General features: G+C 38.0%; 2 protein-coding genes and 1 long non-coding RNA gene across 9 annotated transcripts; 1 reads left to right on the forward strand and 2 right to left on the reverse strand.

Moving 5' to 3' along the window:
- Positions 1–69: 69 nt before the first annotated feature.
- On the reverse strand, positions 70–2368 carry LOC131327993 (receptor-like protein 9DC3). Its single transcript, XM_058361120.1, has 5 exons — positions 1811–2368; positions 1464–1739; positions 961–1016; positions 736–807; positions 70–79 (listed from the first exon to the last, which is right to left on the reverse strand). Exons 1-5 carry the CDS (start codon positions 2366–2368, stop codon positions 70–72), a joined length of 972 nt encoding a protein of 323 aa, XP_058217103.1.
- Positions 2369–2659: 291 nt separating this feature from the next.
- On the reverse strand, positions 2660–5996 carry LOC131301208 (receptor-like protein 9DC1). Its single transcript, XM_058327383.1, has 2 exons — positions 5404–5996; positions 2660–3721 (listed from the first exon to the last, which is right to left on the reverse strand). Exons 1-2 carry the CDS (start codon positions 5951–5953, stop codon positions 2721–2723), a joined length of 1551 nt encoding a protein of 516 aa, XP_058183366.1. The 5' UTR covers positions 5954–5996; the 3' UTR covers positions 2660–2720.
- A 5367-nt stretch (positions 5997–11363) lies between these two features.
- On the forward strand, positions 11364–15836 carry LOC131301265 (uncharacterized). Of its 7 annotated transcripts, none has more exons than XR_009191227.1 (3): positions 11364–14481; positions 14752–14802; positions 15396–15836. It is a non-coding gene; the product is annotated as an uncharacterized LOC131301265 (long non-coding RNA). The 7 variants fall into 7 exon arrangements; XR_009191235.1 differs by lacking the exon at positions 14752–14802 and having other exon boundaries at positions 11364–14169; positions 14313–14481; XR_009191233.1 differs by lacking the exon at positions 14752–14802 and having other exon boundaries at positions 11364–13969; positions 14065–14481.
- Positions 15837–18741: the final 2905 nt, after the last annotated feature.

Below are 18741 nucleotides of genomic sequence, written 5' to 3' on the forward strand. Positions count from 1 at the left end.
GAAGACTATGAAACATTTATTCTACATGGGAAGATATTATTGTAGTACTCGTTCTAGCCACTGCAGTTATTATTTCCTCCTGCAAAATTCCAGAAAAAGAAAACATTAAACACCATCAGAGAATCACTTTCAACTCTCTTTGTCGATTGTTTATTAAACTTGATTTGGTCTGGAAAGTTTGGTCACATATCTCAATGCTACAAAAACATATGCTAAACAAATCCATACCCTTAATTAGAAGAACTTCCAAGTTCCAACATTTTAAGCATCAAGTCATCCAATCATCTAGCAAGAAAAAGAAAAAGATGGTCTCACAAGCTACTAGGGAAGAGAGTGTGGATACATGACCCAATCTGAGGGTTGAGGGATAAAGGAGACCTCATGTGTGAAGGTCGTCATAGCCAAAGGACAGCCTCAAGGACTTCTCTAAAGGACGACCACTCCTGAGGGCGGAAGCTTACAATGGAGTTGAGGCAGGGATCAGGTGACTTGGGAACCGAAGGTGGAATGTGGCATGGAGGTTTGAATCCAAGGGATCGTCTGAAGGCTTGAGCTAGCTAATCTTCAGACCGGTCTTAGAAGGAGAGAGATACGCTGACCAAGAGCTCAGCTTTATCAGAATCCATATCATACCAACCCCCTGAATCCCAAGACTATAGGACCAGACATCTCCTACCACCTGACATTCATGCGACTCCTGAGGTTGCATGATACAAAACCCCACATATCACTGACCTCTGGATGGGTAGCCATTTAAAGGCTTCTACGCGTCCCTCAGTCGTACCACCCTCAGAGAAAAATCTCCCTCTATAAATAAGACAACCAAACCTCTTACCATTGATACCTATCCCACACTTATACAGTTATACTATTGCGCCCCCCCCCCCCCCCCCCCCCCCCCCCCCTCTCTCTCTCTCGCTAGGATTGCCTTGGGTTCTCTCCTCCTCCACCTTCGGTTACCTCGAGTCATAGAGAACTTGCTGATCTCCCCGAAACCCCTTCATCGAATAGTCCATCTACCTTTCACACAGAGAGTATACCATATATTTTTGAACAATGAAGATATGTTTGGTTTCAACCAATAAAGAATTGTGGTGTTGGTTTGAATTGTAGTAAGTGAAGTATTCACTTTTAGCATTACTCATTGTTCGGATTTTAGGTATGATAGTCATAATTCTGATTGCATAAAAACAAAAACTCATTCGTTTGCTGTGAACCTGTTATGCCGTAAATTATTTGAATCATGAACCCAACTAAAATGTTGAAATAAGAATAACTCAGCAATGAGATTTTTTTTCTGGAAAGTAACTCAGCGATGAGATTATGGATGAACATTCATTTGAACAAGAATTTCTACGTTGTACTCGAGTAAAACAATCATCAAAATATCAAACCACTTACCCGGAAAATTGCATCTAACTTCGATGACTTCTTCTCCAACCAATCTGGTTTACTCGTACCACCTTCCTGCGTTGTTCTCCTCTAACTATTCTCGTATACCATTGCGGTCTTCCAATCAAGAACATGACAAATCCCATAGTCGCTGCTATTACAAATCCGCATCCATACCCCATCATAACTATCCTCCAAGTAAATCCACTAGCAAAATCATCTTCATCATCTTGGGATATCGGTTGTGGTGGCTGTGGTCGTGCCTCAATATCTTCACATTTCTTTGACAATGGTAATCCACACAATCCCGAATTCCCAACATAAGAGTTATTCTCAAATGTATTAAACTGTTTTCCATGAGGTATGGGACCAACTAGATGGTTTTCCGAAAGGTTTAACACCTCATGAAATGTTAGACTTGTGAGTTCCTTGGAATCTCCCCGGTGAGCTGGTTTGATGAGAGGTCTAACGATTCCAGCATTGTAATATTTCCTAGCAGTGATGGAAGATGACCGGAAAGACTATTATGAGATAGATTCAGCAGCCGAAGTCCTTGTAGCTTTCCAATGTCATTTGGAATCTCACCATTGAAATTGTTGTACAAGAAGTCGATTGTTGTGAAGACGGTGAGGATATATGTAAGTTCAGTTGATACTCCCTTTAGGACCAGCTCTACAGAATATCGATAACGGACTCCATTTTTATCTGCCATGTATCCCAACGACATTTCCGATTTATCCACATTCATCATGGCTTTGAAATTCAGGAAACATCGTTCCGGTAGAAGCCCAGTGAAGTTATTTTGAGAAATGTCGAAAATTTGAAGCTTAGGGAAAGGAGCTTCAGTTCCAGAAGTGCCTATAAGACCATGAAATCTGTTTGATTTCAAGACAAAAACTTGCAACTTTGGAAGAGACTCCAACCAGTGAGGGAATGCACCAAATAGATCGTTGTTCCCAAGATTTAGAACTTCCATGCTTTTACAATTGGCCAAAGATCGCGGCACTGGTCCTTCCAAATGATTCCCCTTCAGATTGAGACTCCTCAACTTACTTCCATTTGCAAATGTTGTTGGGATAGCCCCATGGAAGCCATTCGTCCGTAGATCTAACACCTCGAGATCATTGCTGACATTTCCCAAACAGTTTGAAATAACACCACCGAAGTTGTTATTCGACAGAACAAGAATCTGTAGGAAACTCAAATTGCAAATTGGTGAAGGGATTTCTCCGGTTAGTTATAGGAAAGATCCAAAAATTTCAAGGAAGCCCCCCCTCTCCACTTCGGAATCTCTCCACAGATTTTTGTTGTTGGATAGATCTAGTGTTTCAAGATTCTCGATCTGCTGAGGTTTGTAAGAAATCTGGGAACTCGGTTATATTGCAAGAGGACAAATACACCGAATAAAGATTGGGCAAGGTAGCGTTGGCATTACTACCAATGCTCACAGCTGAGATATTATTTTTCGAAAGAAAAAGCACTTCAAGGTTTGAGAATTTTTGTAGCTCCAGGATACCACTCAGATTATTCGATGAAAGGGAGAGGTAACGCAAGTTCACAAGATCTGAGATTGACTGCGGAATGGGACCATGCAGTTTATTGTTGCTCAATTCAATGGACTCCAACTGTGAATCATCTCGGAAATCAGCAACTGGTCCAGTAGTCATCTGGTTATATCCAAGGTCTAAGTATTGCAATGAGGGAATAGCAAACAACCACGACGGTAGTGTTCCATTGAGGGAGCTATTGGATAAGATGAAAATTTGTAGGTGTCGAAATCCACTTATGTTGTAATTAGGAATAGGCCCTGTAAGTGGATTAGACGAAACGTCTAAATGAACAAGTCGTGTTAGGTTGGCCACCCAACGTAGAAATGGACCGTTGAAATTATTAGCATCAAGTCTTAAATACTCCAACTTAAGCTTAGAAAAGAACTCGGGAATTGTACCGTCGAGATTGTTAGCACTAACTTCAAAATAGGTGAGTTGCTCAAGATTTGAAAGAGTAGATGGGACCTGACCGTTCAAATTGTTTCCCGATAAACGTAGTTGAGTAATCCTCATGAGGTTTCCAAGCGTCTCGGGAAGAGGCCCAGAGAGTTCATTGTAAGAGAGATCCTGGAAATTTAAAAACCCAAGATAGCCAATTGAATTGGGTAGTTTTCCATTGAGTCTTGTGTCACTAAGGTCGAGAGTTGCGAAAGAAGATAAATTCAGCAAGGAATCGGGTAGACCCGAAGACATGTTTACTAGGGCAAGCTTCAAGTTTGCTAGTTGGGTCAGGTTGATGAGCAGGGTTTTGAAATTGTGCGGTTCAAGTATGTCACATCCTCGATTTTCAACATAAATATAAAGGGGTTTTCCACAATAAAATCTCACAGTTAACCGTACCATGCCCCAAAAAGGGATTGACGTTTTCATTCCCATAAATTACATTTCTTTGTCCAAATGCTTATAGAAAGTACATCATCGACTCAACGGCCCCCAAATATACAAAAGTATCAAATGGAGTTACAAATACATCTTCCAAAAATAGGTTTACAAAGATGGCTAAGTAACTCTTTAATGTTAGCTTTCAAAACCGTGTCCACATCCAAGCACTCCAAACATGTTGCTACTGCCCTATGTTAGTACCTGAAAATGATGGAGGGTTTGAGCTACACTAACCCAGTAGAAAGCTCTAATCTAACGATGTATGCATATGAAATGTAGGAATAGTCACAAGATGAACAATGGCAGCAAGATCAAACGGATGGACAATAGTAGCAATTTGAATCCAACACTCCATTTCAAAACCAATTGTGAGTCTTACCGAACAAACTTTAAAAAAAAAAAAAATACCATATGTCAAGACGTGTCTCGTACATGTGTCATGAGCCGAAGCTCTCACTGGGCCAATTAAAGGACCCCAATGTCCTCTGCCAAGCTCTTTACCCTTCCGGGATGTCCTGAAATATCAATTATGAGCTTATAACTCATACCAGGCCAATTAAAGGACCCTGATGTCCTCTGCCAGGCTCTTTACCCTTTCGGGATGTCCTGATATGTTCTCGTCGTGTCCGCAAGGTTTCAAAATCCATTTTCCATCACGTTTATACCGATCAACCCAATTTTGATTCATAAAACAATTTTCGTAAAATCATGTCCAAACGAACATTTGAGTCATGGGAACGTTCAATGAGGTCTATGAATACAAATGATCAAGTTAGGGATCGTTTGGGAGGTGTTTGAATGGGTTGGAAGTGATTAAAAATCAAAACGGTGAAGTTTGAAGCAAAACAGTAAAAGTTGGAGATAAGCCAAAGGTATCGATACCATGGAAAATGGTATCGATAAAATTTGGTCCAGAAGCATTCCAAACGCAAGGGTATCGATAACAATGGCTAAAGGTATCGATAACGATTGATTTTCTGAGTTTTGGAACACAAAAGTATCGATAACAAAGGCTATGGTATCGATAACAAAGGCTGTTCGAGCAGATTTTCTGCAAATTTTTATGGATTTCTCAACAACAACAACAATAACTACGATCAATTGCACAACTCAAGCAATAGAAACAAATCATAAGCATATATTGAAAGTTAGAACTCCCTACCTCAAAGATCGAAGAACGAATTCAAAGAATTTCCAAGCCCTAGCCTCAAATCTTGAAACCGGATGAAATACGCCTCTACCGAGCTCAAACCAATGCAATACGGGCTACAATGTGTGAAGGAATGGAAGATTGAAGGCTGCTTTGGTTGGGTTTTGAGTTGAGTATGAGAAATTTGGAGTGGGAGCAAAAGAGAGTGAGGGAGTCGAGAGATAGAGAGATGGACGGGAGTGAGGGGTGTTTCTCACACTCCTCCCTTATATACTCACAAAAATGCATATTATTCGTTCACCCAAATCTCTAAAACTCTTACACATTGAACCCCTCAAACAATTATCCAAATAATATTCGCAATTATCGTTTCGAAACAATTTAACTTTATTAAACGAAATTTCGGGTCTCTACAAAGTATTAGCATACCAGCATAGGAAGAAGTGAGATCGAGTGAAACGAGTTTGGATAGGTGGGTGACTTCCGATGGGATTGAGCCTGAGAGAAAGGAAGAGGATAGGTTGAGATGGGATAAGCTCGTGAAGCGGCTAAAAGAGGGTGGAAAGGGGGAGAAGTTGAAGTGATTGAAGGCGAGATTGAGTTGCTGGAGGTGTGAGAGTTGGAAAAGAGTGGTATTCGGATGGATGGTGCCATAGAGTTTGCTACAACTGAGGTCGAGCCCGGTCACGTGACCAGTGGACACATCGCACATGACCTCATCCCATGAGCAACAATCGGTATCAGTAGTCTCGTTCCAAGAAAGTGTCTTCGGGTATGAAGGAGAACCAAGTTCCTCACACTGCCAGGAAGAAGCAGAACTGTCTATGGCAAACATTTGCTTAAATTGTAGCAGTGAAGATTTCTCATTGGGAGAACACGAATGATTCAACGAAGGAGATGAAGAGAGAGGGGATGAAGAAGCAGATTGATACTGGAAGAAAGGCAAGAGAAAATGGAAGAGCCATATCAACCTCTCCATTTGGTTTTTGGATTGAGAGTGGAATAGTGATGAATGCCTTTGGTTACGGAATTATTAGATTGAAGTCATCGATTCCTTTATATAAAGTGGAAAAGTGAGTCAGTGTACTTCTGAATAACAATAAAAACAATAAAAAATATTACCTTGAAATTGGTTTTTCAAAGTTGACTTGACTTAAAAAACTTGAAATTACTCAACTTAGAGTTCAAAAATCGGAAAATGGAGCTAGCATTTCGATTTCATGGGAGCTCCTGGGAAGACAAATTCTCGTCCGGAAAAAAAAAAAAAATCTATCTATATGGATATATTGTCTACGTTCTACCATAATGACGTATATGTAATATTAAAGGTTCAAGATGACGTTTGAAATATATCTAAATGTTAACGTATATGTTATATATTACTCCCTCCGTCCCCTTTTTTGTGTCCAGTATTCCATTTTGGGCTGTCCCTTAATAAGTGTCCATTTTGTAAAGTTAGGGGGGTAAAAGTTGGTGTATTGTCTATTTTGTCCCTAATAGTAGATTTTATTTTAAAAAGTTAGTGAGTAAAAGTGCAATGATGATGGGTAAGTAAGGAAAGTGGAAGAAAAAGTTGATGTGAAAGGTGTAATGATGATGTCTTTTTAATAAGTTAGAGTTACGAAGCAGGACATTTAAAAAGGGACGGAGGGAGTAGATATTTTAAATATATACTGAAAAATGTGTGTAGTGCAGTTGGTTGAAGCTTGCACTGACTTAGGTTTGAAACATAGGACGAGCGAGAAAGTGGAATTTTTTTCCCATATGAAAACATCTTTTGTGACCAAAAAATTCATCATCAATTTCTTATACTGGCAACGAAAAATTTCATCACTGATGGGTCACCTTTGGCAATGAAATTTTTCGTCACCAAAAGGAATACTTGGTGACAAAGAATTTCTTCCTCAAAAAGCACAATAGGCGAGAAAAAAAAATGTCACCAATTATTGATTTTTGATAAAGAAATATTTCGTTATCAAAATACACTATAGGTGATGAAAAATAGATTTTTGTCACTCATACTATTTGTGAAAAAAAAACATGTAATCTGTGACCATTTTCATTCGTTTCCAAAAACTAAATTTCTTGTAGGCCACAATCACTGGCAATCGAGAGAAAAAGAATGGCGATCATCATAAACTAACTGGTGACAACCACAATGGCGATCGCCACTCCTCGTTATACCAGAACAAGAAGACAGATTTAGAAATTTGAAAACAGAGAATTTAAGAATTGACTGACTATGCAATAATTAACCCATTGGGGTTATCCCACCTTGTTGCCTCAAGCTCGCATGGTACGACATCGAAACGTGATTTTGTGACTTTTACGGGCAATATAAAAGCACAACGAATAGCTTGCTTGGTTGAGTGATTTGGTTGACGGAGAGTGGATAAATTACACCGGGTAATTCTGACTTTGGGATTAGAGAGATTGGCCTAGGGTTTTGTTGAATTGCGGAACCATGCTGCACAGCGCGTGCTGCGTGCCAAAAGGATGTCGTTTTGGCGTTGTGTTGTGCCAAGTGTTTCAGCTAATAAGGGCCCCGTTTGGATGCCCAGATTTCTGCCGTTAATGCTAAACAGAGTCCACTAGTCTTCTCCCATCATTTTCTCTCTCTTCCCTCTCTGTTCTCTCTCATTCCATTCCTCTATTTCAACCTTGAACTCGACCTACCCAAGGTTGAACCTAAGAAGAACTGCCCCGTAATAAATGCAATCGCCATCGTCGCCATCAAGGAAGATTTCGTTTGTGCGATTTCAGTAGAATACAATATACCGAATTCCATTTCATACTTTAGCCTTTCTTTTTGCAATACACGAACAGATTCCATCTTTTTGGGCTTAATCAAATAGATCTCATTGATTCTTGGTTCATGAATCATGAGCATCAATTAACTTGGTTCTTAAATCGAATAGACACACCTTTTGATTTAAACCTTTTCACCAATGATAACATGTAATTCATTAGATATTTTTGAAATGTTCCGACATGATATGAATATTTGTTGTTTGACATATGGATTTTTAAGACTCGTGTTATGAGACTTTTACGGTTAAAACAAAGTATACTTGTCTGAACTTTGGTGGCCCTCCATATCAATTTTGTACTCCAATTTCTGAATTTTGTAGTCCAATTCATAAATGTTTACGGTCCAACTAACAAATTCTGTGGTTCAAAAAAGGCACAAGTCAAAAAAGATTGGCGCAAAAGTTATCGAATTTTTTTGGTCTAACTTACGAGATTTTTATGGTGTTTGATTGTGATAAGTACACAATATTGTATATTCTTGTGCTTAATCTCTCACGTTTATCATATTATTATGTTTAATATCAATGCTTTTAGATGATATTGCGCGTAAGGTATTTCTTTCCTGGTTTCAGGTAATTTAGTCTAAAGTGAGCCCTTTTGACACACAATTTGGCTTGACCAAAATGCGAACTTGCAAAAAGGAAGAAAATGATACCGATGCCGTCATCATGAAGTCGAATTCAAATCAAGAATTTGAACTGTACTCGGGCCTCAATCGGATACCGTTTTGAAAATCCCCTAAAGCTTTGGTCTACTCCACTTTATACATCTTTTTGATATGCACTAGTATTGATCTTTCATATTCACGTAAATAATTAATTATGTTTGTAGTTGTTTTTAGCCTTTCCTTAGCGAGTTCTTCTTTAATGGAGGGGTAGTCATTATAGGTCCGGCCCTAGGGTGAATATCACTCTATGGCCTAGGTAATTCAATATTTCTCACACTCGAGTATCAAAGCGTGTTTGTCTATGATTCGAGTTCGTAGCTAAAGGATTATAAAAACTTGGGATTGTTATGTTTTTTATTATGTGTAGACAAAGAACCTTGGCACACATAATGCTTAGATCGATGTCACCTTGAGGGTTTAACAAACTTCCAATCGAATATGGATCATATCAAACGCCGCTATATGTATATGTGAGGTTGAAGTTCTTTTTTAGTCGATTCAAAACTCAAAAGTGTTAAGTCTTTGCTTATGCGTCAACAGTTCATTATGGCACGCATAATACTGGGTCGCTGTTCTTTTGAGGGTTCAACCAATTAACTCAATAGAAGAATTCAATCGCACCTAGTATAATCTTTCGGTCGGGCACACAAAATACCTATGGGACTCGATTGTGTATATTGTGAGAATATTGGATTATTTAGGTTATATGTGATGTAAACCTTGGCCTGAACCTTTTATTAAAAATATTTGCAATTCGTAGTTTTAGTTTAATCTAAAAATCACCAAAAATCAAGGGTTGGCTACCTACAGCTAAAAAACATCATTTAGACTGATCGATAAAGCTTTTCACTCCAATAAACCGTTCTCTATGGTTTGACCTTAGACTTATCAAGTTATTATACTCTTAACGACCTAGCCCTACGCTTGGAATATTTGACCTTATTTTGAAGGCACGGTCAACGGTGAAGCAGATTGCAAATTGTGTGGTGAAGGATTTGAAATAGGCAAGTTAATGCCCTATCATTTGTTAAAATTAAAAGAAATAATAGGTTTGAGAAAAGAAATGATGAACAATGGATTAGGGTGATTATGGCATTGATTACAGCTTGCCCTTGATTTGATGTTTATAGGCGCATAGACACGTGAAAAATTGTCATGCAAAATGAACGGTAAATATATTTTACAATTTAATCTTACAATCTACGAGATGTCATAGTTTTGCTCTTGAAGCAATCACATGTGGTACTCCATGTGCATGTATTGTGATTGGTAAATACTGCATACCCATAACTTTTGAATTGATAAACTAGCTAGGACACGAAATGGCATCTAGACAAGATAGAAGTATATTTTGTTTCCATGCACATGGAAGGAGAGAAATTAATGAGAAAATTTCTTTTATATCCCTTCGACTTTGACCAAAAATTCATTTTGGTCCTTCACCTTTCAATTTCGGCATAAAAATACTTCGACTTTCCAATTTTTTTCAATGGCATCCTTTAGGGATATATACATATATACACGAAAATAAAGTGTTTGGATCAAGCACCCTACACACGTCGGATGCCATTGATTCCCGCGTTGGCCCCCTCATTTTTTTTAATAGAATTTTTGGACGGCTCGGATCGGCCGTCCGGCGGCCGGAGACGGCTCGGCACGGCCGTCGGTCCCTATAGCAAGACTCAAAGAAAACGGATTGGATGACATTGAAAACAATTGGAAAGTTGAAGTATTTTTATGTCAAAATTGAAAGGTGAAGGACCAAAATAAATTTTTGGTCAAAGTCGAAGAGATATAAAAGAAATTTTCCCGAAATTAATGCATACTGTGTTGTTTGGGGTGGACTTAGACGTCCAATTTAACTTCTATATCACACATTTATATTCTCGAAAAATAAAGGCCACAAAAGCTAGACAAGATAGAACTTCTATATCATGCATATTTATGGCCCCTCATGAATTGAGAGAAATGCACATGTTTTTAAACATTTCTAGTTTCTCTTATTGAGACGAACTATGTAAAGTAAAGATTTACCCAAATCTAGTAAAAAATAAGAGATCACAACAAAAATATACCGTGCAAAAAATTCAAGAAAAAGTTAGGCCAGATATTTTCCTCTACTCGATATATACACTCAAACAATATACCACAACATTTCCTCTACTTTTGTTTGATGATTTCTATGCGCTGGGAAATTAATGCTTCAATACACCCCTTGTATGGGGTGTATGGTATCTTGGATTCTGTATATTTGATGGAAGTGGATAAAAATAAAGAAAATAAATGATCACTTGAAGGAACGACAGAAAATGCTTTCATTAAAATGATATTTGCATCAACCTAGCAACTGAATTTGGTGTGCACCGATTTAACAACAAAATTGCCACAATGATACAATAAAGCCCAGTCCCAATTAATTATTTGTCCAACTGTATCATACACGTACTGACGATAGGGATGGCAACGGTTTAGTTCGATTATTGAGACAACCGAAACATATACCTAAAACCAAAACACTAGCCAAAATCGGCGGCGGTTTTCATTTTATCTAAATCATAACAAAAACCACGGTTACCGGTTCAGTATGATTTTTTCCCGAAACCAATGTTCAAGGTTTTTTCTAGAGTTAAGGACGCAAAATTGTATATATCCTACAACAAAATATCCAAGGAAAAAAAAAAAAGCCAACAAACTGATGCACTATTTTTTGTACCAAAAAATGACCGTCCAATAAAATGTGCCACCATGCGGGTACTTGATAACAAAAAGGGGGCAGAGCATGAATATTTGCCTGCCAAGGTTGCAGTGAAATGAGTAAATTGCTTTCCATAATGTGAAAACGCTCGGCAATAATCTTATCTTACTTCCTTATAAAATAGTGTTTGTCTACTTTTTGATTCCGACAATACCCTTAATGAAGTGTTAATTTTGCACACTGACCACTGGTACCCTTTGACGGTTTTTGAAGCAAGAACAGGGGTTAGATGACGGTTCGGAAGGTTGGGAGTTCGCACCTATTACAAAGAGCGGGCCAACAGCACAACCAAACGACGCAGCCCAAATACCCTCCATTTCTCAAGCACCCCACCGTCTCGCTCTCAGACCCTCCGCCATCTTCTTCTCCGACCTTCAAATGCATTGTCGACTTTTACGAAGACCCTGCCCTGGCGACATTCATCAATGGGACCAGAACCCGGTATTTGTGTTCAGCCATCTTCATGTCTAGCCCGTCATCCAGTTCTCATTGATACAACGAACCTCCCGGGACTGCCAAAGATTTCGCTGTCAACAATATTTGCAAAGTAAGTTCAAACTTTTCCATCCTCTTTCCCCAATCTTCATCAAATACAATCTTACATTAGTAGAGACTTAGGCATCGTATATGTCTGCTCTTTAATGGATGCCAAGTGTCAACACCTACATCAGACTTATCCCTTAAAAGAATTTCAATTGTTGATGTTTTGCACACCAATTGTTCGATGAAATTACTCAATATTTCTGGGTGCTGAATTTTAGGGCTTTCGTTTCCCTTGGTGCGAAGTGACCACAAATTAGCCAGTTTAAGTTACGAGTTTTTTTGGGTACGTTTTGGCTTCATGTGGAGCAAGCCCGACTCCATTCCCTTAAACTCATAACCGGTACCCATTTGTTTATGTTAGGTTTACCTTCTAATTGACTGAATCTAGCATCTTTTTCCTGCACCAGTCCTGTCTTAGGAGTGGAGTTTTATATATATTTTTTGATCTGCGGAGTTTTATATTTGAAAAGTGAGTATTCAATGCTGGACAAAGCATGTTGGTATTCAAATCTTCTCCTCTATTTTCTAGAATGATGTATAACTTTGTTATGTGCAGTTGCCTTAACCCTACTTGTAACGTCCAAACCACAATGGGTTCACCTATGTTGGAGATTGATAAGACATGTTAGAGCCCTTGAATAGAAAAGAATAAGTTTGGTCTTTAATATATATTGCTTTAACCTACACCTTATAGGCTTAAGTTAAGTGGATATGAATGGCAAACATCGTAGAATAGGCCAAGGTGCAATTAAGAAATCATATTGGCACCATCTATCACTACATCCGAGTGTACATCTGCATAACATTGCCTAGGCTATACGTTGTTCTTATGCAACCTCAATGGACTTCCATATATTCTGATTGTCAACTGCTGCAAAACTCTTGGACTCGAAGTTGGATTTAACTAAGTATTGTCGGGCCCGTTTTCTTGTGATCTTACGTATATTTTATATTGGAGTTCCGCATGGAGCAGCCCCTACGTATAGTTTGGTTCTTACGATTTTGTCCATTTTGGCCCTGGAACATCACCTGGTTATGGAGACTATGCTTATTAATTGGAATAATCCTCGGTCAGCAGCAGAATCTTTAGCGTGTTAAGGGTGAAAATGACTTTCTAAGTAAGTGTTTTTTATACATAGAGTTATGTGTTTTATTATGGCAGGAATTTAGTCTTCAGGAATTTGCAGATCAATGGTTTGGAAACAAAGTTGATTATGGAAAAGGCAGGCAGATGACCGTTATGGGTCCACTAAACCCAATTATGTCAATGTTTCATCAGGTTGCATAAGGTATATAATGTTGTATATTTTGGAAATCGGCACAAAGGGTAATATTGAACTTCGTTTAGATGTAATAGAGAACCCCAGTCAAAATAGCTGGTTACTGTATTGCAATACACAACTATACACAACTTCCCCATGCTGTTGGAACTGCATATGCTATGAAGATGGATGGATGAGATGCATGCACAGTCACCTTTTTCGGGGAAGCTAGCACCAGTGAGATAAGTATGTAATTATGTAAGATAATCTGTTTCCCGTTTTGTTTGATTTATAATCATTTTATCATTAGATCAATAGGAGTCTCGGAATTTCCATTTAGATATCCCGTATTTCTTAGAAAAATCTTGTTTCCATTTGTTAAGCTTAGCATACTAGCTAGCCTTCTCTTGATATGACTTGGTCTAAAGAGACTTCGTTCGATTTGCAATTATCTTCGTTTTGACCCTCAAGTTTAATGGTTGTGTGTGTATGAATCAACATCTATCCTCTTTAGTCAGTAAGGTTGAGGAATAGAAGGTAATGGCTGATGCCATGTGTCTACCTCCATGAGTGCATGATATTGCAGAATTCAAGTATAGTCACGGGCCTCATGGCTTTAAATTCCTATTCATGCTTTTCTAGACTACAAAAAGTTAAGAAAATCTCGATTTGCAATTGTTTCATTCAAATGAACAGTTTTTTGGCCATTAGATGAAGTGATTTCATGGCTGTTATATGTCATATTAATAACAAAATCCAATCTAGGTGAATTCGTCATATTATCACCTAATTTTTAATATCGTCAATCTCATATTATCACCTAATTTTAATAGAAGATCCTGTTAGGGAGATTTTCAAATGGCTTTTATTTTTGTGGCGGTTATTGAGGCCCGAGTTATTTTCAGTAGCCAGAACAACGGTGGGCCATCAACACCCCTATCTCAGATTAATGTGAAAGTGTTTTACCTCTTTGCTTTCCCTCTTGACGTTCCCTTTTCCCAGGATACATTGTTGTTCTGGGTTTTTATTCATTGCTATGGTATTGCTGTTAGAGGACAGGCATATGGAGTTCGTACTTTTTGTGTCAATGGTAAAGATGCTCTTGTCATCTTTAGTGCAGTTGAAGCAACATGTAGGATAGCCGTAAATGAGCATAGGTCTATCTAGCTTGATGTAACCTAATGAATCAGTTTTTATCATTACTTGTAATGCGAAAAGGAGTTAGAGAAGATTTCGTTTAGAGTTTTTGAAGTTAGTTGCATCACACTTGCGAAGTTTTGATTCATTTTTCAATGGATAGACCAGGAAATCACTCCTCTTCAGGTGATTCCACCAAATATCATCCAGATGAAGTGATCAACTGATGGAGAGAGCAAGACCCTGTGTCCAGATTTTGAAAATGAATTGAAACTAATGGTTTGTTGAGTGATGAGGCCGAGTCCAAGCGTCGAACCTCTATCAAGAACGAGGTAACACTTCCTCCACTTTGAAGAAACTCAGTAGATGACTGATTTCAAAGTTTAAAATAGACTGTCAAATGTAGGCTGTAGTTTTTTTTTTTTTTGGTAAGTAAAGCCCATGTATGTTTTTGCTACAACGACTGTAGGCTGTAGTTGTGAAAAGAACTCTTAATTCATCTCCATATCTTTAAGTTCAGGAAATTTCACCTTTGTATGATACATAGACTATGATTGTAATGGTTTCAACAAGAGGTCATTAATGCTTGAAGGGCTTTGTAGGATACATCAAAGACATAAAAAAGGAGCAGCTCAAAATCACCCCGTGGAACGGTAATCGTCCAGTCCTACCCCTTACAATCTTTACTTATATATTCTTATGATGTAATATTTGTGACTTCTATGATTGGGACAACATTTTCGGGACCCATGTCCATACTTGCCTTGGTATGCATTCGCGTGTCTATTAATTAGTTCAACCCCCCCACCAAACTGAAGTACGCAAAACATGCCTAACACAAAGCTGGAAAATTCAAAACATATCAATTTGTCATCGTCAAGCAATTACATGGGCATGAAACGTTGTTAGATATTCAGCTTACAATGACTGTTAAGAGCTGATTATAGATAGATGGTCTAACGTAGGCAAGCTCATTAGGTCAACACGGACTCCTTGTGCATGATGTGATTTTTTTGGTCTGGAGACTGAAATTTATAAGAAATTTCTTTAATACTTTGATTGTTAATTTTACAGAGCCCACGTGCGTAAAGACTAGTGTTTCCCTATGATGCCATAATGCCAGCATGTAGAGTGGCTTTCTTTTAAAAAATGAGTATCATTTAAAATGATATGAGCTTGAATATGTTTCTTGGAAATGATGAATACTCCACATAATATATGATATTTGAGTTTGTTATAAATATAGGTAATTGAGAAATTCGCAAAGATTGATATGCTTCTCAAAGTCAAGGGGTAGATGAAGAGGAGAAGTTCGAAGTCCAAGTACACAAGAACAATGAAGGTATCATCGGTTTGAATCAGATGGAGCATTATAATTCTTGGACTCATTCAAAAGTAAGAATCATGCAGCCGCTTGACAAACTAATAACATTTGGTGTTATCACCCCTACTCTTTTTGGCCGTTAGAAGGGTCTTTGTATTCTTTTTTATGCTTTCAAGTAATTGAGGGGTCCAACAGGATGGCAGTGTTTATGTGCCACTTGGATCCTTGTGTCCGTTTGAAAATGCTGGAACTGCTTCCCAACTGTTGTATGCTAATATAGGTTTTTTGAACTAAGGAAATAAGCTTCTAAATTGTAACAACTACTGAATTTGGCATTTGAAATGCAGAAACTATTATTCTAAATGCTGACACCGGTTCCCAATTTGTTGAAACTGTATTTGAATTGCTGAAATTGGTTCAAACTATTGCTCTTTTCCTAATATAAAGCTGGCTTTCGAACTACTAAATTGCAGGAATGGCTGAAATTGGTCCTCTAAATTGCGGAGATAAGAATTGTGTAATACCTAAACTGGTTGCTTTTAGGCGAAGCATACAATATAATGACTACCTAAAAGATGAGGGAGGGAAAGGTTTCTTTTACCAATTGCTCACAGTTTGCTTAGTATATCCATTTTGACCTCTCGTTAAATTAAATGACAAGCAATTTTCTATGACTCATCAACTCTTAGGCTCAGATTCATATGATCTAATCAACAGGGAAAGCAAGTGCATTTTCTAATGGACGGAACTTGTATGGAACTTATATAGCATTGGGAGGATGAAACACAGGATGGAACACTCAAATAGGGGCTGGAATGCAGAATGTTCGAAAGTTTTAAATACACGTTAAATATCATGGATCCTCACCGGATTCCTCGTCAATTTCAATACTATTTCTTCTAGAGCTACAAAGTGAACGCTGGAGGGACAAAAGATATGAAATGTGTAAATAGAAAATGATTTCAAAGAAAAATAACAAAAAATTACCACGTGCGTTGTACGTGTAACTCCACTAGTTGGTTACAAATATGTTGCATGATTTCAAGCACTACGGAGGTTGTGCACCGTGGCCAACGTCTATAAGAGCAAGAAACAGAGAAGATAAAAAGGTTCAATCGACACACAACTTCAATCTCTTGCTTCAATTATCTTTCTTTTGGCTCCGGCCACACTGTGTTTATTTTCTACACATTTCAATTTCGGCAACTTCGTAGTTGCTTGTAAGATTTATTATTTTCGGTACTGGAGATCCTGAGCATTTCCATTTCAACGACGTTCTCTACGTTTGAGCACCGCTTTCATCTCTTTAATAATGGAAAACCCCGAGCGTTTTCCATTTCTATGGCGTTTACAAGGTTCGAGTACCGTGCCTGTTCTTCTCTCTACATCACTTAGAGAAAATGGTAAAGTCCTCTTCCACATAGGCAAAAAAGAACCAGAGGTGGATTTCATGTACCGCACGCTACTCGCCTGTTCAGAAGTCAGAATCAGACTCTCTAGCCTAATTCATGTTTGGATCACGTCACGGTCTTGACATATCACACGGCCAAGGCATTTGTTTCGCTTTTTTTCGAGGGAAACACTATTAGACCATAGGTTGAAAGACACCAAAACCATTGTCCAACAATAAAATGTCGAAAAAGAAATCCACCTTGTTCATAGAAAAGCATGGAATACGGTCTGAGGTTGCTTTCCTCTTCTGGAAAAAGACACTGTTTTTTTTAAGTTTTCACTTCTTTGGCCCCCTACATTTCGAAAAAGCTAATTCTCTGTCTCTGTTTTTTTTCAAATTTTTTGTATTTGTTCGTTCCTTATGGATAACCGAGGTTTTTTTTTTTAATCCGAGAGGTTGTTTTTTCAATTATTATTTTTAAGTGTGCACTTCCATGTCATATTTGATTACAGATACCTGGAAATTGGAAAATGCCAATTGAAGTACAACCAGTTTATTTGAAAGAAATATATGCATGATCTACAACAAAAAAACACATTTCAAAAGTCCAAATTTTGTTACCTATTTATTATTTTTGGTGACACAAGAAGAAGTGTCATTGTATCCATGACACTGAGTCAAGGATGGCAAAATTGTGTAGTTGTCACGGAATGTTGTCAACAGTGACAAAAATTTGGTGTCACTAAAGACAGATTTTCCATGACACAATTGTCACCGAAAGTAACAGTGACAACAATATGGTGTCACGAAAGAGAGATTTTCTGTGACACAGTTGATTATGTCAAGGAAAGTAACGATGATAGCACCATGTTGCCACAGAAGATAGATTTTTCTATGACAAAGGTTGTTACTGAAAGTATCTACCATGACAACCAATTGTGTGTCACCAATAATGTTACGGCCTAGTATTTTCGTTTATTTTAATTATTTATATTGCCATTATTAATTGGTGTTATGATTGGGTCCCAACTAATTATTTTGTGCGCGCTATGGATATTGTTGACACGATTGTAATATTTGGGGTATGAGATTGATTTTGGATAAAATAGTGGTAGCAGATGGTAATTTTATATAAATGATGTTACGTTCTATCTAATTAACTAATTAGCTATAATATAGGGAGGAGTGGGTAGTTTTACGAAGTTAGGAGATATTTTCACGGTATAGGGTTTTATTTGGGCAGAGCATCTGACGTTCAGAGAGAGAGAGAGAGAGAGAGCTGCAGTCGAGGTTTTGCGTGGTGGAAGATTGCTGAAGTGGTTTGTTTATTGTCCTTCTTGTTCTCTTTTCCTTCTCTTCCTTTTCCACGTTACAGTAGTTTAGGGGTTTTCAGCTAGAAAACAACTTGGTTTTTTTTTGGTGGTGTAAAGATCAGTGGAGTTAATGAAGGAAAAAAATGGGGTTTGGTTCGTTTTCTTTTTTATGCTAATGGACCATGGAGTTGGAGGTGGTTTGTGCGGTGTGCATGTGGGCTTGGGTGATTGGGGTAGTATAGGTGAATGGGACAAGTGTATGAGAATTTAGTTACGTTATTATTGAATGTGGGATTATGGGATTTGGATGTTTTGGTTCATGGAACAGAAGAGTTTTGGCGGTAGTGCCATGGGTTTGTGCACGTGGACCCTTAGACTTGGAATTACAATGATGGGTTCTTCTAATTGAGGTTGAGTTGGATTAGTCTTAGGTTAGAAGAGTATTTTTCTTAGGGAGTTTTCTTATTGCTACAGATTATATTATATTGATACAATTAGTGATAATAGTGCTACATGATTCTTGTTCAGGTTAGACTCGTTTCGCATCGTTGTTCATTTGCAT

This window comes from Rhododendron vialii, chromosome 1a, assembly GCF_030253575.1.
Source record: "Rhododendron vialii isolate Sample 1 chromosome 1a, ASM3025357v1".
NCBI classification, from domain to species: Eukaryota; Viridiplantae; Streptophyta; class Magnoliopsida; order Ericales; family Ericaceae; genus Rhododendron; species Rhododendron vialii.